Source organism: Pleurodeles waltl, chromosome 10 (assembly GCF_031143425.1).
Source record: "Pleurodeles waltl isolate 20211129_DDA chromosome 10, aPleWal1.hap1.20221129, whole genome shotgun sequence".
NCBI classification, from domain to species: domain Eukaryota; kingdom Metazoa; phylum Chordata; class Amphibia; order Caudata; family Salamandridae; genus Pleurodeles; species Pleurodeles waltl.
Window position 1 is genome coordinate 70,196,965 of NC_090449.1, and position 23,047 is coordinate 70,220,011.

Genomic DNA, 23,047 nt, shown 5'->3' on the forward strand with positions numbered 1-23,047 from the left:
AGTAGAGAGCATCTTCTGGAGTGACATCAGCGCCGGCCCATGTGTCAAGGACAATAACCTGGCCCTACTCCTATAAATCCCCCAGTTAACGATGCACAAGTAGTGGAGGTGGGAAACAGCTTTTTTTGGTTACTTGTAGCATGGAAGGGTGTGAGCGATGCTAGTGGGATTTGAGGGGGAGCACAGCAATTTAGAGTGTGCTTTATTCTTCATTTTTATTCCAAGCACAAGCCGTGCAATTAACCTTGTTAATTTCCTCATTTTTAGCCTTATGCTTAAACCCACAGTCCCATGCAAAGTTGGATGGCGCCTGCCACGTTGTTACCACGGCCAAGGCGTCATGTATGGCTGAGAATGGAACCAATAGTGTGTGACGGTATAATTCCATAGGAGGAACTTCAAACTCACCTTTATTGTACGGGACAGAGAGGACTTTCCAAGACATTCTAGGTTCTGTTTTTTAAGGCCATGCTAGTTCAATTAGCAGAGACTGGAGGGATTTCAAAAATGTTAGCCGAGCAATATGGGTATGTTAACAATTGTAGAAATGTCAGTAATATGACCATTTGGAATAGACTTGAGGCCCAATTATGGCATTAGCGGACAGGATTACTCCATCACAAACGTGACGGATATCCCGCCCACCAAATTACAATTCCATCATAGCCAGGGTCACTGGAATTATGCAGCAGGAAAGGGTCAAATTATGCCGCAGGGTGGAGTAAATTATGCAGCAAGAAAAGGCAAATTATGCAACAAGAAAACCAAATTATGCGGCATAATGCAGCACACTTTGTAATGGCATCACTTCATTATTTCATCATTTTTAAACCTGATAACACTGTCTGGGCATTGGTTGCACCTCATTTGTATCATTGTAATATCCAAATATAGTAAAAGCAACAAAAAGGTGGTAGGTCCAGCTTTGCAAAGGGCCTTTCATTGCACAGGAACATGTGTAGCAGCGTTTGTAGTAACCTTTAAACAGTTTGTGCCAGAAACAATACATTTTTGTTAAAATCTGCAGATTATGCAACAGATACTGGATTATGTGACGAATGCGGCAAATCTATATCTCTGCAGGTCGCGCTCTGCTGTGGGCATCCTTGATCATCCGTAGAAAGGTTGTGGCATGTCGAGGATTGGTGAAGAGTTTTTGTTTGCCTTTGTAGATGATCACTAGTCATGCAGGGTAGAGCACTGCATACTGAATCTCCATCGTTGCAGTTTTTTCTGTACAGTCGTGTATGCTCTACGGACCTCTTGGAGAGCTAGTAGAAGTCTGGATGCAGGGATATAATGCAGCCCTTATAATGGAGTAACTTATTGTCCAGTGCTAACTGTAGTGCCAAATTCCTATTTCTGCAATTTAGGAGTCAACCAATTACTGATTAAGCGGGGGGTGCATCCAGGGAATCAGTGAGCCGTGTGATCTTTTGTCCATAAAAAGACTACAGAAGCAGCCAGAGATGAAGCAAGATCAGCATGTCTTTTATCAATGTTTCTAACTTGCTTCTGTCAGTTGACTTCGCAACTCCCAGACTGTGAATATTATTTGTAAAATACCTGGCATCTAAATCTTTGTTTGTAGCTTTTACAACTGTTTGGATTTTGTCCATTGCCAATTACTTTTTTTGTCAATAAATAGTTCACCCTCAGCAGTTTCATGTTTATCAACCTTTGCAGCCATCTTGTCACAACAACCATTGTGCACATCTATTTTGTTACCCATCGAATTTAGGCTTGGTTGGTTTGGAGCATCATTCTATCAGGTTCATCATCTCAGCCATATTTCTTGTATCCTCATGAGATGTTGTACCAGGAGTATTTTCAGGGTCAGACAGCTTTCCAGTGCTGCTGGTCTCCAAGGGCAGCCTGGGCGCCTTAGAGTCAGTGGTTCTCCCTATCGTTAATGTACCAGGTCAGTCTGAGGAAGGTACAGCACACCCTGAAGTGCACAAGAAGCAAATCACCAGGCTGTGCTGGAACAGCGGCCAGTCTAGTGCCAACAGCTTGTAGCGCGGCGCCCCCAGGCAACGCCTGCACCTTCACCCCAAGGCATTTAAGGCCCACTTCACATAGGAGCCACGGGGGCGCAAGCAGTATGCTGATGTGTTGCGCTAGTAATTTTAAGTTTTCGTGCCAGCTCACCAAGAGGAAAAAGCAGTTAAACTTAAATTCCCTGTTTCCATCCCTCTGCAAATGTAATCTGGAGCGAAACCACTACGACTCTGACTTTTTAAGTTGGGCAGCTTGTGACTGGTGTATTCGTGCACTTTAGCAGACTTAAATCTACTGCCCTATTCAAAGGACCAACCAGAGAGGTCCTGCAACAGTGGATGGTGATCAGCCCACTCACAGGATGTCCACCATGGGCAAGGTGGGTCTGTATCAGCTCCAGCAGGGTCAGAGGGAAGATGCCAGAATGTCCTAATTTAACCAATCACCACCAAGGCCAATTTAACTGGTGCCACCCCGCTGACAGGCGCTGCATAGTCCACACAGCAGGTAAAGGCAGTTGATTCTCAAAGTGTCCAGAAGCAGCCCCCGTGGTGCTCCACCTGCAGCACTAGGACATGAGTGAATCACTCCTAACACCGCGCATCCCACTTTGGGGGCACCATTCTGTTCTCAGATTCCCCCTGGGCCTGCAGCATCACATGGTGTACCCACCTACCGGTGCCACACCACAAGGCGTTCACGGCCAGAGTCAGCGGACACTGCACTCCCTCTTCCTCGCCTCCACAACAGGTAGCTCTAAATTAGCATTGGCTGATGAGCGCTTATTCCAGTTGGGCGGCCGTTTTCATTTCATTTGTTCAGACGGACGGAGAGGGCGGTCATTCTGCATGCTGGCAGCAACCACAAGATGCTTTTCTTTGGGGCTTAGACAGTGCGCAGGGGTCCAGTCTCCCAGCTCCCAGTGACAGTTGAGCCTTCTGAGCCTCCTAAAGATATTTATACTAACCTACAGTTCCCTCTACCGGAGAAGCGTAAGGTTTAGTCAGTCATCTTGGCTGCCAGACAAGCTCTCCTCTCCAATGCAATGTAATTTTTAAATATGAGCACTCTTTAGGAGGCACAATGATATGGCAAATATCTATAGCATGACAGTGCAAGAGCAATACTCTTCTGGACTGATCTGAGATGATTAACAATGCCTCAAGTCAATGCTTGAAAGAGACTCATTGACAAAAACCTAATTGCCCCTTGGGGCCACAAGCCCAAAAACTCAAAAATTCACCAATATGAGGACGATTCCCAGCTCTACTTCAAAGTCTCCTCCAAGTCAGATAGCCACACATCTCAAACATTACACACACCACACCCAGTCCTGGATGTACACACCTTAAGGTCAACCATTCCAAGGAAGAGTTCCTGTTATCTGCCAAGAACAAGAAAGAAACAGTGTAAACTTGGCCCAATGACAACCTTGACAGATTTGAACCTCAACTTTCACCTAATACAAAGTCATTTGGATTTAGCCTCAACAGTGCAGGAACACCTGCAAAAAAAAAAAAGAAGATGGCTTTTTACCAGCTCTCTCAAATGAATAAGTTGAAGCTGTGCCTCCCTTAAAGCAACAGTAAACTGCTCTTCAGCCATCGTACACTTGCACCTGGGTGGTGGAAACACCTCACTACAACGCCTCCTAGACTACACAATGCCACCTCCCCCTGACATGCATCCTACATGCCACAGAACAGCTCATCCATGGCTGGAAGACATTTGATCACATCATGCCCATGCAACTCCCTTGGCTCCCCTTGTCAGCCCACGCAGTCATCAAAACCAGCTGCGTCAATTACAAAGCGATCAAGAACTGATGTTAGTAGTTCATTCAACAGTACCAAAATGGCTAACGAATAAGTACTAAGGAAATAAAGCACTATAAACCTCAATGCTCCGCATGTCGCATGAGAAGTTTTTATTCTTGTGGAAGATCTTTAAACCACGAGTCAGATGCAACAGTCTTTAAGAATGTTATAACCCACTGAGCTATTAATCACAAGAAGTGGCCAGTCAGTGCTTCCCATTAAGCCAGAGCAGCCCTCAAATGGAAAATGCTTGGAACAACTGTACAAATCTCCCGACACTTTCTAGTTCTGAAAAAAAAAGGGCTTCAGTATTTCTCTTTGGCAAACCTAAGTACCTGGCAAGTCCTAAAAACAGCCTGCTCTGTATACCTAGGCAAGACCAATGAGTCACAGGTGAAGGGACCCCAACAGCTGTTTACCGATTCCCTGCGTTCCTATAATCCACACAACCAAATCAAAAGCCATGTGTGGAACCGCTTCACTTTTTTCAGCCTCGTTCACACACGCAATCCCTACCAAACCTGTTCTGGGTTTCCAACAAGAGGGTTGGTGGGCCTGGGTGAACTTTTAAAATTAGACTTAGGGCCTGATTTAGATATTGGTGGATAAGTTACTCTGTCATAACAGTGATGAATATCCCGTCCACCAAAATCTAAATGCCATAGGATATAATGGGATTTAGGTTGCGGCGGACATGGTTACTGCATCCCAACGGTAACGGATATATAAATCAGGCCCTTAGAAACTTAGTACTTGAGCATTTAGCTTTCCCAGAATCAGGACACTATCAGAAGGAACATGACACAAAGAGAAATGGAAACTACATCAGTAGACAGCAGATAAGGAGATAATAAAAACAAGCATCTGATGTGCTATTTATTTGGGCTATTGTCTGCTTAAAAGGTCTTTACCAAACATCATTAACACGTATAACACAGGTAGAAACTGGGCAGGTGCGGTGCAGGATTCTTAACACAAAACAGGCAAAAGAAGTGTGAAAAAGCAGAAGTGGGTCATTCCATCACACAAAGAACAGGTAACCAGAGACATCAACTGTGTATGTGCCCACCCAGTCGCCCTATTCCCAGGAACAGCAGAAGCATTAACCTTATACAGAAAGAACCAAAACATCATAAACAGCAGCACAGAATTCTTCCCACACCTAACGGATACAGATAAGCAGCCAGATCTCAGTCAGTATTTGTGAGCCTTTAGGTTGGTATATTGGAACGTTAGAGTGTGACATTGGTGCCTATGTGTCACGCATGTGAGAGTTTGTGTGCAAGTTTTTTTTTGGTGCACTTGAGTGGTTTAAGTCATCCTTACTTGAAACTTATGACGTATTTCACAGGAAATATGATGACATGTATGGACTCTAACTAGTAAATACCAGGTCCCTCTGAGAGAACCATCTGGATCGATTCCTCAACTTTACAGTTGTAACTGCTTCATTCTTTTCTTCTGGTGCCAAACCTCCTTATGGAATCCATTTGAGCCAGCACTGAAGACCAATTTTGGGACGTCTACAGGCTCTAGTATTTCTGTGGGCCTCAGTTTGAGGAAATCTTCCATCACAGTTGTGTTTCGCTCCAAGGTTTAGAGGTGGGAACCGGCATAGCATTGTTCCCAGTTGCCACAATACAGATTACTTTGGACATCATCCTTCCCATTCTTTGATTCTCATGGATGCACTAAGACACTAAGCTTTCTCCAAACTGTTTGTAAAGATGTTTGAAAGTCCATCTGTAGTTGTAGTTCTAAATTAATTTACTCAATTAAGTTACACATAATAGCACCCCACCAGCAGCATGTTGACACCAGCTCTGCTATTGCACTTCTGAGCTCCTCGACCTGACTGGTGGAATCCACAGACGACCAGGGTTCTACATTACCTCTCAGACCCTAGAGGCACAGACAGCAGACACTAGATAAGACCAGACAACACAGGGACATAACACTACCTTCAAAGGGAAATCAGACCGATAGCCTTGTTGGGTTCTCATCAGGGTCTGAGTCAGAGGCGCAGCGGCTGGTGCTTCTCCAGCTGGGGCGTAAGCCAGAATTATGTACTGGATCCAGCTACTTTCTGTCATCCACGTCTTGAAAGAATACATGATAATTTTTCCCCTACAGAAGGATTTGCACAATTATGCCAAATGCAAAAAGTGGAAAGGAAAATACACCATGGAGGAAGTGGAGTGAAAGGGAAACACTCCATTGTAAGTGTTCACGGTTGAGGAGGAATTCAGCTATAAATACAAATAAAAAAGTATAAGAGGATATGGATGGAACCTTAGGGTTTAAGCAGAGGTACACAACTCCTATTTTTTGCTTCTACTGAATGTAGGTTGTAGAAAACAATGTGTTATTTCCAGATCCAAATCCACAATTAGAAAATATGACAGTCCACTGAAAGGCTTGGACACTGCAGGGTTTCCTCCGTGTCAGTCTGTCATGTGACAAAGCACACACCTTCCTAGGATTTGAATCGGTCCCAAAAAGTGTGGAGTGATTTAAACATATTGACTGTCCATCCTACAGCCAATCAGAATTGCTGTAACGCAAGGGACCAATTCTGTCAAAAGCTAAAAACACAACATTTCATTCATGTGATCAGCTGCATCAAGACCATAAAATGTGGTTATTTTTAATGTGATCAGCTACTTTATAATCAATCACTACCACTGTGCAACAACCATTTTCTGCAGGCTTAAGATGTTTAATCAGATTTGCTGAAGATCCCCGTCTTCTGGAAGTCAAGAAAAGCAAAGGGGGCCACAGGCCACATCAAAGCCTCATGTGCAGTCAAGATGAAGGCAAATTAATGCTGTATGGAATTCAAGTGTGAAAATTACAGAAATTCACAAATCCCGTGGAGTGCTGAAACTGGAAGATATAATCTATTTCACAATTTGAAATTTTTAGTCCCGACGTAGATAAAACAAGAAGGAAGGCTACCAGGGCACAAACCTCTCCCCATTTACCCATGGGTTGTAGGGAAGAAAGATAGGTCTGAGAGGAAAAGAGAAGGGAGGGGTTCCTCCGTACTAAAGACAAAAAGAGTCTCTCAACTTTCCTGAATAGTTTACTCATTTCTTTGGAGCTTCGAACAGTGCTCTGATTTGGCATTTACAACGTCATCCATTGATTTCTTGGCATTGCGTAGACCAATGGAGGTCAGCAAGTAGGAGGTAGAAGCCTAAATTGTCGCTGGCCTATAAGAAGTGTACAAGCATTTATTCTAGCACTAAGAGGGACTGACACCCTATATTCTTCCTCTATATTAAAGATACAACTAAGACCTGCCGCCTATACTTCAGTTTCATAAGCAAAATGCTGGTTGCAGGTGCACCAGGCATAAAAGTTAGTCTATCTCTAGTCCACCATTGGCAGGCAGCAAGACAAACATCTGTGCATAGAAAAGACAGAGGAACCAATGTTTGGACTCCATCAGCCATGCAGATTCAATTCAACGTATAAGAATTACACAAAAAGAATACCATGACTGTGCAATGTGGCAACTTCAAGTACTTGTTTGGGTTACCTTTAATCGCCAGAACGTGGTATCCAAGCCAGATCCAAGGTTGATGATTTGGCAGTTGCACTGAGTCTGCCGAAGGAAGGCACTGACCAGATGTTGGACTCCTTGCACACGAGCGTAATATCCTTTGAAATAAAAAAAAATAGAATATACCCCTTAGCAATCCAGACAAGATAGAGAAGACATGATCAAAGACTTCAGCAGGCTTACAACGAAGAAGTGCAACAAAGAGAAAACCAGCGATCAAGCATTCTCTCTCCATGCACCAGCTGTGGAAAAACTCCCTTCCACACCCTAGCCATTCATCTTCACTTATGCAATCCAGAAAGGTGTTAAAGCCCCATGTGTCCAGCGAGCACCTCATGGACCCTCAATAAGGACCCTCTAAGCTGCCTATACTCGATCACAACAGGAATGATAAATAGAATGTGGAATTTCAAAGCACTGTAAATTACAAGCATTGATAGAACCCATTTTTAATTGTGCATACTTTACTGACAATGGAAGGATAGCCTCACCGAGGACTCAAATAACACGTCATCACCAGAGAGCATTTAACTCCCTTAACTGACCAGCATCCTCATCCGCACTATTGAGCACATCTTAAAGTGCTCCCTAAATGTAACATCATATAATGTCTCTCTCCATTCCATTGCTGGACAATGCTTCGTTATTCCCCAGCAGGGGTTGCACTTTACAAAAAACTATATTTACAATTCGTAATGACAAGAATATTAAGTATATAATTAAACACAAAAGACCAAACAGTCAGAGAACTCTATAAGGTCTGCTGAGAGGTGCACTATGTCAGAGATGGAGTCACTGTACTACTTTTTTAAAGCTGCCAACATGCATGCCTGATCTGGATACATCAAGTGGCTGCACTCAATGATAGCAGAAGGACCAAACAGCTCTGGTAATGTAGTTAGGCATTAGATGATTTCATGAGTTCTTACAGTATCTTAAATAGCAACCTGGCTTTAGCACACACATTTAATTTTTAAGAAGTTTCTTTTTTTGGACAGAGTTGGCAGATCTTATTTAAACTGTGCATCTCCTTTTTGCTTGAAAATAGTTTTAAAACAATCGGAGCAGTTCCTCTGGAACCTTCATTTTCTGCACCTAATCTTGTTGCTCAACTTTGGTCCAGAGAGGGGAGCACATGAGGATTCAGTAAACTGGTGTAGAGGCGGAGAGAACTGAAGTAGCTTCAAAAGCAGCTGAACATGGAAGAGCTGGAGGCATTAGAGGAAAGGTGAAAGTTGGAACAGGGCGTAAATAAGACCACTCAAGCTGTAGAGAGCAGGGAACATCACTTTTGGGTGAAATATAATGGTATATATTAGAGCCAGGACTACATGAATGCACAACCAGGAGGAACTGAAGCAAAAACTGTGTTCCACGGGCAAAGCACTGGCAATAGGATGGAGCATACGAGAAAAAATACAAAGGCAAAGGAGCAAGCAAAGTAAAATGCAGAAGTACTGTCATCATCACCACAGGAAAGAAATCTGATAAAGAAAAGCGTGAGCTAGAAATACGAAGAGCAGTGGAAAAACAAGAACACCTAGTGCAACACGAAAATCAGAACAACAGAGACAAGACAGAGCCAAATAAATACACAGGTCAGATATGACTGGGACAACATAAGAACACGCGTGAGGATTAATATGGAAAAAGCATGAGCAAAGAGGAGGTACCATGTGTAAAATGCAGTAGCAAAGAAAAGGGCCACTTGAAGAAATATGGGCGAGAGCCTGATAGGGCAAGAGAAATATTGACAAGCAAATCAGATGTGGAACCATATAGACTGGTACAAGGACTAAAAACTCCAGAGAAATGGTAAGGCAGAGCAAGAGAAAACAGAAAATAAATTTAGATATAACACAGCAAATTCTTGTGCAAGAATGACTGAACTAATCCAGAATTGGTAGCATGAGCCACTGCCCAAATAGGTTCTGCTTTTAGAAACACACTACTTTTCTGAAGGTGACCAGCTAGAGGGTGCCAGAGAAGAGTTTTCAATCTTACCAGAAAGTAATTTAAGAGATGTACTAAGGTCAGTAGAGAACTTGTTCTGGAAAGTGGTCCTAAATAGAAGGATCTACATTTGCGTCTAAGGAGAAGTATTTCTGCCACTATTACCCAATGATGGAGACCTTAGGAGATCACAGGGCATGACCTGGAGAAGTTCTAAGGTTGAATGATTTAGAACAAAAAACATAATGATCTGGTTAGTCATATGCTGGATGTTTTAACCCACTACACCAGGACAAAGTAGGGTCCGGTGCAATCCCGAGTCACACGTTGGGGTACCTTTAAAACCATTCTCTGAGCGTATCCCATGTGCAATATCAACCATAAAATACAGGAATGGGTGAACAGGGTTAGTGAACTGGAGATGAAAATAATGACAAAGAAGCAAAAGCTGCCTGCTCACACAACATATGGCTTGATCGTGATTCAATTCCCGCAGGCAATGAACATAAGGCGCAAGATTGAAAGACGGGGACTTTAGTAGATGAGAAAAAGAAAAAAAAGAATGGGACACAAATAATCCTGCTCAGCAAAAGGGATGAAAAATCTAGTCAGCTAGAAGCAACTAGGATTATGTTCGGAGCGAAGATTGTGGGGAACATTGATCTGGTCCAGATATTTTGGAGCGCTACAAGAACCTAGATTGCTCTGAGATGGCTCAGGAATGAAAGACTTCCTTGGTGACCTTACTCTTCCAGGACCCTTAGAACCAACAGTTTCTGCTTTTGAACAGCTCCTATCCAGAAATATGCCAGGCCCAAAATATTTACCAGTGGAGCTCTTTAAAACGTTTCACAGGTAACAGTCTGCTCATTTTATATCTTGGCACAAAAACAGACAGGACTCCTACTGGGATAAGTCACACCACTACTCTGATGGATAAGACCAGGAAGCCGGCTGATGACAGCTCTGTAGACTGGTCTAACTGAATGCGGAAAAAACATTTTATATCAAGTTCCTTGTTAAGAGGCTGTAGCAGATGGTCACAACCCTCCTTTCCTCACATCACGCTAGCTTTATGCCCTGCACAGGTTTTTTAACTCTGGATATGGCCAAAAATATTGACAACAATGTATTGATATGGTCTTCAGGAGCAGAGAAAGCATTTGACTCCACAGTGTGGTGTTCCATGTTGAGTATGCTGCAGAAGATGGCATCTGGCACTGAGTTTGTGGCATGGGTGTCAGCAATGACACAGGGTTGTTTGTACAAGGTTTGTGTAAGAAGGCTGCAAGGCATGAATTTTCCCTTTGATTTTTGGCTCAGCAAGAAGCTGCTGCCACACCAAAACAAATGGGATTCTCCGATTAGCGCATTTAAATGGAAAAACAGGAGTGAGGAACCCGCATCACTTTATCAGACTTCATATTACTATATTTTGCAGATACCTAGTTTACAATCTTGAGACTTTATTTGTTTCCTGTGAACTTGGATTCCACTCAGGCTTACAAATAAACTGACCTAAATCTGCTGTATTCGCTGTCCAGTGGTGGTCAGTTGGCTCCCTAGACCTAGTAACCTACAGATCGATAATGATGGGTTCAGATGCCTGGTCAGAGATATTTCTGGGACCAGGACAACATTTACAGGTCAAACTGTTACAGAGCTACATACTAGGTTTTACAATTATGTGCAGCATTGAAGGTGGCTTCTGCTTCTTTGTAGAGCAGTACTGTTTAAGAAGCATTGGCAAACCCAATAGGTCTCGCTATCTGAGATCTATTTGTTTTGTCAATTTTTAAGATATTTAAGATAAATCAGTCTGTACTTCGTCCATGCACCACTGAAAGAAATGGAAGTGACGAAGGACGTGGCACCTGGGACGCACTGGTAAATACGAAAACAGCAAAGCGGAGTGATAATGATGCCAATGAATGTGTAAGTAATGGCCGTGCTGAAAGCCCCATTTTAGAAGTTTTTATTCACAATAGAATGTCGCAACTGCACATAAACGCTGCCTGAAGGTGGGATCTAAAAATTATTCCCAGCCATTGTTTCTCTATGAAACATTGATCCAACACTTAACAAGTTTTGGTTTGGCATGTTAAGCATTAACAACTTTTTGGTCCACCTCGAGTAGATCTGTGTATGAGAAGAACATCTCGCTAACATATGGTAAAAATGACTCATGGATGTCCCTAGTGGACAATAGGAACCCAATCTGCTGGCAAACCCTTGTTTCTACTAGATAGGCTAGCAACAGAAGGCAATGCCATACTGCAGTACTTGTAATGGGGGAAAGACAAAGGAGATTTACCTCAGGTCACTTGCACGGGCATAAAGGCATGGACTCACGGTCCTTGTAATGAATAAGGTTAAGACGACGAGAGGCTAATCTTTGTTTGGTGGACTGCTGGAGGAAATTCTGTTGGAGGGATTGAAACAATGGGATACCATAGACTTATTCTAAACTGAGACGTGGTGGTTAGGGAAAATAAAGACATTTGTGGACTTACAAACTAATTTCTACCTTCAAAAGGATACTTAGTTGCATTATATGCCACTCCAACATGTTCTGTGGACCAGGTGTATCAGTTGGCTCTAGTTACAGGACTGTTCCAAAGTGGAAGGCAGGATGCTCTTCAATGAACTTACAGCAGGGGCAATTTGCAAAACGTATAAAATCCTCCCATACCACATGCCGGACACACTACTTATGTTTTGATAACGACAGCATGCTACTAGAAGCGGAATGGCAGGAACCACTTGAGCATCTTCGCAATGTAGCCACACAGTTAAGTCTGGGATTGATGCAGAACAAGATCCTTCATAGGGTGTGACAGACCAAATCCAGGATTTATGCAATTGGATTAGTAACATCACCTGAATGAGTAAGTATGCTGACGAGAGGAAGGAACACTGCAAGTCTGCCGTGAGTTAGTCATTTATTGTTGCACCGAACCTCTGTGCTCAGTATTGGCAAACTGCATAAATGAGCTTGTAGTTGTGTGCCACACTCTCGCCAGGCTATGCATAATTGTTTTTTAAATTGTCCTTTGTGTTGGCGTTTTTGATTTCAATTAGACATGCTCAATTTACTGTTCCATTTTTAGGTACAGCCTGGAGAAAACTTTAGGTGTCTTACAAGCCTAAGGTTTTCAAAACAAATAATAAAATACATTGTTACATAAGTACATTGAGCACTATTTTTCCAATCCTTCTCATCTACTGGTTTGTTTAAATGTCATTCACATGTTGCTTCCGTCCACCACAGGATACAGCAGGGAGCAATGGATCCTGTTTCACCCACTGGCTGTCTGTGAGTCATGGCATTTTGCCTGATCACATGTGTACAGCTACCTGAAAATATGTTTATGTTAGTGCCAGGCCTAATGTGGCAGGACTTGTTGGATAGTGTTTTTTTATTTTATTTACATTTAAATATTTTCTGGTACTTTCAGTTTTTTGAGGATGCAGCAGCTTCTCACACAGGGCCACTGCTTCAAAAGCAGGTTCACTTTTTACTTATTTTTCTTGGAAAATATATACTTGTCACTTTAAGACAGCAGCATTTTTTCAATCTTTTACAGTTCTGATTTATATTGCACATGCATGAAAAAAATTGGAAATAAAAAGCTGGACAAAATAAGCGCTATTTGCAAGGCCTACTGGCTTTGCCACAGCTTGCTCCTAAATGTAGTACGACAGAAGAACTTGTTTGGCTGAATGTATTTAATGTTACTGTATAGGAAATCACAGACATTATTATTAAAAAGGTAGGTTGGTGAAGCAGGCATGAAAAGTCTGTGAATTAATTATGCTCTTGAAAGGCTGTAGGGATCCTTGACGCATGTAATCCCTTCACTATGCATACAAATTCCTCTATAGTGAGTGTCCTGAGTAACACAACTACACCTTTAACGGTGCAGGTTTATTGCACATCAGAGCCCAAAGCTACAATCTAGGGTCAGAATAAGAGCACTAGAGAAAGTTTTTCTATGTTCTTCAAATGTTCAGACTTAACGACCCAGCACATCGCCTACTTTAGAGGGAAGGCTGAACGAAGTGGCTCATTAAGTGCGAGATAAGGGTTGTGTATAGTGAAAGAATCTGAGTTGGTTGTCTCTATCACCACGGCTTTGCTATTGCGGCTACAACCATGGAAGATGAGAGCACTCAAGACTGTAAATTTCTTCAGTTGAATGAGAGAGAGCAGGCAGGGGACAGACAGGCCCTATCACAAAGCTGACCCAGCATCCTCAATAAAGTCATACAACAACCCTTTGCCAATCATCGCCCTCGGATTCTTTTCATCTTTGACATCTCCCATCTTTTCTCTTCCCTGTCATGCACTTTTCTGACAGTTCCTCAGCTTTACACTTGGCACTAGGCTGAAACTTAAGCTGGGACAGAGCTCCTTTCTCACGCCCTTCAGGGCAGGATGCTGAATTAAAGAAGCATGTGCAGAGCAGAAGAGAAGATTTCTCTGTGCATTTTATCACATCACCAAGATGATAGGCTGCTGCCATCTATATGAATGTATAAGCACATGGTCTGTAAGAATCTGCGATTTTAGCAGTCTTGATCTTCTAAGGAGAAGTCAGCAATAGATGATATTCAAGTGATAGTGTGCCAAAGTACCTTGTGTTTTCAGTGTTGCTCCAGGAACAACTGAATTCTACCCTCAATTCCGAAGCTCTAATGTCCATGTCTAGGGGTCCAGACACAGATACAAGATCTTTCTAGTTGTTTAAAAAAGGTATTTTCAGCGGACTGCTTTTTCTGTGGACTCCGGTCACATCCAGGAACTGACAGCAGGCCAATCCAACATGTTCTTTTTTCGGGCAAGCTTCTTAAAAAGATTACATAAACATTTCTACTAAAGAGTCACTAATGTGAGGCAGTCGGATCAAGAATACATTCTTCATTAAAAAAGTCAGAGACTGTTAGATAAAATATCAGGGAAGTAATTAGAGCCACAAAGAATTAACATAGTCAAAGTGACTAAATAGTCCCCGGTACAGCAATAATCTTTGGTAGTCCTCCTTTACTTTGATAAATCATTCCCTCTGTACTTAAACAATCAATTCGAAATCTCCTTATATTAGTTGTCACCAGATGTGAATGCGGCAGGGAAACTAATTCTAGTAGGAAGTATATAACCTATGCAAATTCACAACACACAGAAACAATGCATGCAAACACTCCATAATTTTTTGTTCCCAATGTAAATATAATGATTTTGCTTATCCTCTGAGCACTTCCCATCCCATACTGAGAAATCACACAACATATTGGTTTAATTAGCCTCCAAGACATTAAGAGGTAATGCTGTTTATTGAAGTCATACAGTGGGTGATTAACTGCTACACAACAATTTACAAGTCTTGCAGAAGAATTAGAAAAACCTGGATACATTTCAATTCAACAGAAGCTCAATTGTAATCGGATGCTGCAAAAAAAAAAAAAAAAAAAAAAAGCATTTGCAATGCAACGGCGTATCGCATTTACTTGAGTTAGAGCTATTAGCATTGTAAACTCCTAATCGGACGTTTCTTGCCACACAAATAAAAAGAAGAAAATAAAAAACCTGACCACAGTGCGATCGCACTGAAATTGAAAACTGGAAAACAGCACAATCGCGCTGCGTGGAAAATAAAAGGATAAACATGTTTTCAGTAGTTTACCAGTGCTGTGTAGGTGGGCTAAACACTGGAAAAGGAGTGACTTATGCATGCCTTTCACGAATTAAAGCAAGCAGATTTTAGAAGTCAAGCCCACAAACCAATGAAAGTGACTGACGTGACATGGGTGTGGTTAGAAGCCCAAAGAGAGATTACTGCACGGGACGGAGCGCTTTGCGCTCGCCCCTAAAAATAGGATCATGAAAACCACTATTTGAATTACTGATTCCATTTCTTTTCTCCTTATATTCAAATACAATATGCCACTCTATGGCAAACGTAGACTAGTGGTGGACAACATACAGTGTACTATATCGATGTAGAAAACAATCTACAAGGCTCTTGGATATTTGGCATTGGTCACAACCGTTAAGACTGATGCATGGATGGCTTTGAGATAGTCTCAAAGATGTAAACCAGGTATGATTAGATGGGGATAATTGTATGTTGCCAAAATGTCTAGGTCGTATCTGGTCCACCAGTGCTGGACACGTACCAGAGGTATATCTCCTGGGATAAAAGTACATGTGAAAAGGAATCATTTTTTGTTCGAGTAGTTGTCCTCACGGTATAGCATGCAACCGGTCCTTGCAGACACATCTTTTAAAAATTACAATACCAACACATAAACATATTAAGGATGGTTGTAATAACAAAATCTATTGTTTGACATCAGAAAGAAAACTCCTTGTCAGCAAACTGGCACTATAGAGCCTGAAATACATCTTTCTGTACATCATGGGGCGTTATTACAGTGCTGCAATTAATCTGTATTTTATGACATCAGTGATTGTTCATCAATAATAAAAAAAATAGAAAATGTTGTGGTAAACAGGCTGTTACAACATATATCCATTGAAACGCATGCACTCTTTTTGTAGCAGTGACTTGCCTCGGTTGATCTCTGGAGCTTTTCGTTCTTTGGCCTGTCTTACAAAATACTGAATGTAAGGGTCCTTCCAGTAGCCTACACTTACAGCGAATCTGAAAAACAGAGAAAACTAATGGTAAGTCTAGATCCAGCATGAAAGGGCAACAGTGTTTCACAAGTTCAGAGTGGCAAAGAAAACAAAAAACTAACACCAGCTGACCATACAGAGCAGTTGTAATAAGAGAATGAATGAATATCCCCATCTCAACAATATCCCTATCGAAACTGAAACAGCTTTTTCAACAATGAGCATCCTACAATGGGTTTTGCTAAAAATGATTAGCACATACCCATCCTGAGTCATCAACAACTACCTCCAATATTATTGTGCTTGAGAAGGTAACCATTCGCCAAATCACAACCATATAACAATCCAACAAATTAAGGGGCGGAGCCACGCCGGTGACAAAAATGGCCATGTGGTGGTGAATCTCCATCAGACCAGCTCTTGGACAACATCAAATGAGCTCCGCTATGGCTCCAGAGGCGCACTGCAGACATCCTGAACATCCACTGTGGCGGAAGTGGGGTTTTTGAGGTCGTGAGCATCCTCCTTGCTGCTCACACAGAGAACGCTCCGAAAGCCAGGACACGCCTTGGAGGCCCTGCAGCGACAGGGGTCTTGGGTGAGCATAAGAGATGTAGCCTATCGACCACCCTAGCCACATACAAATACCCCGGCCATCTCGCTGCTCACATTCCTGGGGGGTGAGAGGACACTGCCTACCATCGAGACCTCCACCAGCGGCCCTCACAGAATACTAAATAGCAGCAATCGCTACCCTGACTGCTGAATGGCCCAAGAAACAGCTGCAGCGCTGCTTAATTCACACACTCTCCCCACCATCCTGCAGTCAGCCCAGCCCACCCTGCAGCGGGCCACAGTCCTTGTGAACATTCACCCGGAGTGGCGAATCGCCCTGCCCGACTGCCCCCTGCCCCAACTACGCTCAGCAACCAATGAGACTCTGTGCCCTGCTGAGCATCAAATGCGCAGTGTGCCTGGAGCCACGAGGGATACTTGGCTCACACCTAGGTCAGCACAAGCTGGGTACTCCTGCTCTACATACCTAGTTTGCGACATGTGCAATCACAGCAGGCTGGCGGATGGTGATGCATATCTATAAGGCCTGAACTGTACTCCTATCTTCACTCTGCACCATGCCTGCTCTCGCCTCACTTCACCCACAGGTAGTGTCAACTGCCCTCCTCACTGTGCTTGAGATGGTTTGGGGGGACCCCAAACAGCAAAAGCTTCCATTTTAGAAAACCAGGTCGCACCCGCTATGGTAGATAACATGCCAACTTTCTTTTGGGTTGTTTTCTTTTGTTAGCACTATGGGGAGCCACCGGACATGTTCTCGCTGGGTGAGGGTGGGTGGAGGGGATTCGTTTTGTCTATGAACTTTTTTTGTTGTTCTTGTTTAATACCTTATTGCCACAACTGTTCGCCATGCATACAGCTCTTTCCAAAGGTCCATGTTTGCATAGATGATGAGCACTGCACACACTGGGAGGTCCATCTTAAATACCACCTTTATCTCTTGGAACATCAACAGACTCAATAATCCTCCTAAGGGTAAACAGGTCCTGACACAATGCTCAGATACCCTTCCTACAGGGGACCCAGCTACCACCACAGCCCACTTACATATTTGCAGCTCACTGGTACTTCTCAAGCTACAGCTCATATTCTTGTGGGGTCTGCATTCTTATTCATAAGCAACACCCCTTCCACCCACATTCCATGTATGTGGATGACCAGGATAGATTTGTGAGCTGTTTACTTGCAAAGAGATGGTGCTTGCGACAGATGCCCTGGATGGATCCAAGGTCCCTGGCATGGATGGATTTACAAGCGCATTCTACAAAGAGCGCAAAAAACATTTTGGCGCCCCACTTATTAGCGATGTACACCCAGACCCTGGAGGCAGGTGTCCTGCCACCAACACTGCGAGAAGCTATAATCGCATAATTACCCAGACCAGACAAAGCCCACCGGTTGTGTGGCTCCTACCGATCCCGGTCTCTGCTGTACTTTGACTGTAAGACAAATGCTAAGCTACTGTCCATGCGCCTTTCCTTTCTGATGGACCAAATCTGATCTTCGGGCCAGTCGGGATTTGTATCCTATCAGTCCATGTCCATTAATCGCCATACCGTATCTGCAGTGTTCAATCAGATCGCCCCCACCACCCCAGCTGCTGCGCTCTACTCAAGACTAAAAAGACACTTGACTCTCTGGAGTGGCCCTTTTTACTTGCAAACCTACGCAAACTCGGATTGCTCAGTGGCTTTCTCTCTATGATTAAATTATTATACTAACAGCCCCCAGCTCGGATCTGACTAAATGGTTTTACATCTTCCCCATTCCCAGTCACTATGGGTACACGCCAAAGGTGCCCTCTTTCCCTCTTTACTTTTCATCATAGTCATGGATCCACTGGTACGTCATCTCCAAGAAAAACATTTACATAGGGGGTTGCAATTCAAGCTGGGCCCCTTGCTTATTTCGCTTAACGTGGATGACATTCCGTTATTTATTCGCCACCCTGGGAACAATCTGAACCCCATTTTGCTCAAAATTATTCGTTTCAGGAACTTTTCAGGGCTACACATTAACTGGGCAAAATCTGAGTTGTTACCTCTCACAGATGCAACAAGCCTAGCCCAATCCTATCCCGGATCTTCTGGGATGTCATGGTACTCCCTTCTGAACAGCGAGGATTCGGCGTCCCTCATTTTCAACTGTACTACCTAACCACCAGTGTCACTTTGCGCACCACTGGTATCACAGTGATGCACACTTGCCATATGTCATACCAGAAAAGGACCTTATTAGCCCCACTTCACTACAGACACTGCTCCCTGCTGGATATTTGCTGGGCCCTTCAGATGTCCAAACTGTTTCAACCACCTCTTGACATGGCGCAAGCTCGCCCACTCCTTAATGGTTGGACACTATACTATACCAAATAATCCATGGCTCCCCACTGCTAAAGAAAAATTGGCCCAGCGCAACTCTGAATAGTTTGACTCTCCACACCTTTGGGGACCTGATACCAGTGGGACATGGATTCTCACGCACAGAGGATCCTAGACTTACCGCTGAGATAGCAGAGCTCCACCCACAGTGAAGAAATGGCTCCAGAGTCTATTTTATTGCAAACCTACCAGCGAAATATACGCTGCGCTCCAATCACCCAACCACGTACCTAAGGACATATTGCAACGCCTGGGGACTACCCGTTAATGATCAATACCACACACAGGGACAGTAGCTTGGAGGAACCGTTACCCTTATGATACTTAAACTGATGTAAGTGTTTACTGATGGTCTACTTCCGAGTGCCTTCCGATGCTTTCTGTTATTTTTACAGCATTGATACCCCCTCTAATGTGATTCCACCGACTGCCGTTGCACTGTCTTTATTGACAACATTGTAACCCTCACCTTACATTCGTTCAATCATATCTCTCGTTGATGGGGAGACTGTTTGTATGTTAAGTATGGTATGGCAATAAAATAATAAACTGTTTTTTTTTTTAAAATAATTAAAGAAAAAAAAAAACTCACAAATTAGGAGGAAAAAAATTACGATATATTCAAGAAGAGTTGTAAAAAGACTGATCTTTCCCATGTTTTTGTCCCTGCAAGCTATCTTGCATGATAAAAGAAAAAGAAAGTCCACATACCACAGTGACATCTCAGCGGCTTTACCTTACACCAGCAGTGCCCAACCTGTGGTCAGCTGAACTCCAGAGGTCCGTGACAGATTCCCAGGGGGTCCACAGGCCTGGGTCAGTAGGAAGGCACTTCTCTAGCTGGGGCCTCTCGACAGAAACATCTGCTTGTTTTATGTTTATCACTTCATTTGTGCAGCAGTTTTAAAGCACTGCAAAGTTCCTGGTACATTTAGCAGCTTTTGGGTAAAAATAAAAGCGTCAAGATCACCTTGGTGATTAATGTACCTGCTGGAGAGAAACTGGAGTTTTGTCTGGTGGCAGTTTTGACTCATCTAAGGTAGCGCAGATAGTTAATATGCCTGCTGTAGTGAACATGTATCATGTAAAGGACAGTAGTTTATGTGCATAGCACAGTGGGTTACTGCTTTCGTCACAGAGATTCTTTTGATACTGTGTAGTTCATAAATTACGATCGCAATATAGCACAGTGAGCTATAAACTGCCAAAGAGCTGCATGAAACCTGCATAGCAAAAATTAGAAATGTTTTTTTTCCCAGTCTTTCATTATCCTTATGCTGCTGAAAAGGGTTTGCTTGCGTAGAAATGCATTCTTATTACAGAGCACATTTAACACCCAGGACAACGCAAAGCATAACGCCTACTAGGCAAGATAGATGCCTGCAATATAACATGAATGGAGCGGACTTCATGCGTTTAGCATGGTACTGTCAGGCAGTCCAGGTGTTCTGGGCACATGTAGTGACGGAATTAAATAGAGCAACTCACATACCCAATAACTGCACCCCCCTCCAGTGCCTACTAGCCCTTATCAAGAAACCCAAAAAACAGCAGGATGGATTATAAATTTCTCCAGCTGGCCTTGGTGCCGACCTGACGCAGCGTGGCTATCTCATGGATGGGACAGCGAGCTCCAACAATAGAACTCTGGCGCAGGGATGTTCAGGAATGGGAGCTGGCGGAAGAGGGCCACGTGAGGCGGTAGACTGGATGAGAAATTGGCGGAGCATCTCGGTGTAGGGGGCGTTACTGCACAGCGCTTTTGTCCCGAGCTTCAAGTGAACTATCGGTGAGCAATGATGAGTTATTCACTGACGAGGAAGGAGACGCAGACACTACTGTGGCTCAAAGTGGAGATTAGACAGAGTGGGGAAAACTGTAGTGGGAACGTTTTACATGGTGTTGTACGTTGGGTGTTATTGAGAAATATAAAAGTGTATGACCAAACAAACTGCTCCTCATAAAATGACCTGTACTGCGTATGACATATCATGGACCGCTGCATGCTGATGTTATCTGAAAAACTAAAATTAAAGGTTTTGTTTTTTTAAACATCCGTAACAGCATCAGGTGTCCGTTCAGCAGCTGGCAGCTCTATTGTCCATCGACTGACTTCGAAATCTGCATTAAGTATTTTAGGCTGAAAAAAAAGTGAAAGTTTGTGGCAGAGTTCCTGTAAGGGCATGATGTTATTTTCCAAAAATATGGATGGGCTAAAGAATTAAGTATTTACAAGAGCTTTTTGGGAGAATGTTCGATGCTGTGATGTAACTGTATCAATAGTTAATTTCGGACTTTTAAATAGACAGTTTGTAAAGCTTTAGTATTTGTGTGCCTGTATTGTTTTTCCTTTGTGTATGTACTGCCCTTTTTTGTTTCAGTTAGGTAGTTCTAAATTTTGTGTTTCTACATGATCATCCAAACAGTAATTGCCAAGATGGTTAGAAATAACTTAAGCAGGTGAAAATGTAATAAGCGGACTAAACAAGCCTCCCCATGCTCTCCTTTAAACGGATTCTGTCCAGAATCATATCACGAATAATGACCCTAGTCAACTTGGAGGCTACACCATCCAGGGCTCCTTGTGGATTTTATCTCTTCCAGTGGGATGATGAGTGGACCAACTGTTTCACAGTAACATTCTTTGTATGCAAAAAAAGTGACCTGTAGCTCAATTAGAAGGTGATCAATCTGGCTCATGGGTAGGATAACAGATACTGAAATGGTACAGGTGGACGCTTGGGAGTATAATTAGCCACTGGTGGCTTTCTGACTGAGCTGCACTAACCCCAGGGATGTCGAGAAAGAGAGAAGGTCCACAACCTTCGAATTATTCGCTGATGATCAGCATGTTCTGTACACACACAGGGACCAGGGCTCGGGTTTTGGTACATTTGACTTAATGTGCACTCACAATAAAAGTAGACATTTGCGTACTCTCTGCAGTACTTATTGGTTGGTGAGATAATTCAGGAGTACTGAATGCCCTGGAATTGTGTTTGCAGATTGCACCAAATATTATGATCACTATACACCAAAATAGCAGACTCTCACAAAACCAGGTTTTTCATAGTACCTGCCACGGGAAAAATAAATGCATTCCAAGTTTGTAACTGGGCAGGTTAAATCCGTGCACCCGCCTCTCAACAGACTGTGCAGGCTGGGTGCATTTCCAGCACACTGGGAAGCTCCCCAGTGACATTTGAGAAGTTTCATAAGGGGGAATACTCAACGCACAGGGGAGCAAGGGCCCCCTCTGCAGACCACACCCAGCAGCACGCTTACCTTTTGCAGATGGAGGCGTCGTCGCAGGTGGTCCTGACGGCTTCGTCCGCTGTGTCCGAGCCCGGCACGGGCATGTCCACGGAGGACATAGTGGCTGAAGGAAGAGACCGGTGACCAGCGCGCTGCCTAAGACCCTAGGGCACTGACATCTATAATACACATGCCAGCCCCCAGAATCAAGGTCGAGATTCCCGGGAATGCCCTAAAACCACGATGACCCCCGCGCGGTTCGCCGATCAAACCTACTTCAATACCTGAAACAGAGCGCAGGTGGGCAATATGGGAAAGGAAGGGACTAGCTCCCATTAGAGGAAGGCTCATTAGCAACGACGCAGCGGCACGTGACTGTCACGTCCAAGTGTTAGGCGCGTCAGGCGTGGTTACGTCACTGAGCGGAAGTTGGGGTGAGACAGAGTGTATTGCAGGAAGCCGGTAGCGGTAGAGCTGCGAGATGGTAGTTAAGGCTCTTGGCTGCTCAGGGCATGCAAATACCTAACAGCGTTCACTGACCGTTGTCATTGACTGTTGCACAACCAAGGGAAAGCTGTGAGGGACACACAGTTTTCTGCTACGTAGCTGTTCTTGGTTTGAAAACGCTTCTGCCTATCCACTAAAGGAAAGAGCTTGGTTATACCAGTGAAGTGTCGTGGCCCTGTGACTCTAACGCAGAGGTTTTCAATGGGGGCCTTAGTTTGGGGGGAGGGGGAACTCCACTCTCTGGCTAAAAGAAGCATCATGCGGATAACAGTGCTTTGTGTTAAGTAAAACAAGCATTTGCAATGCAACTGGTCTCGCGTTTCCTTAAGTTAGAGCTATTGGCATAGTA

General features: G+C 43.5%; 1 protein-coding gene across 1 annotated transcript in view; it reads right to left on the minus strand.

Annotated features, from left to right (window-relative positions):
* Positions 1-22,546, minus strand: part of LCMT1 (leucine carboxyl methyltransferase 1) — a 134,784-nt gene extending 112,238 nt beyond the window's left edge. The window contains exons 1-3 of the mRNA XM_069209701.1: positions 22,222-22,546; positions 15,913-16,004; positions 7,363-7,484 (exon numbers count right to left, since the gene is read on the minus strand). Coding sequence (XP_069065802.1) covers positions 7,363-7,484; positions 15,913-16,004; positions 22,222-22,310 — 303 coding nt within the window. The 5' untranslated portion in view covers positions 22,311-22,546. The remainder of the gene's footprint in view (positions 1-7,362; positions 7,485-15,912; positions 16,005-22,221) is intronic.
* Between the last annotated feature and the right edge of the window lie 501 nt (positions 22,547-23,047).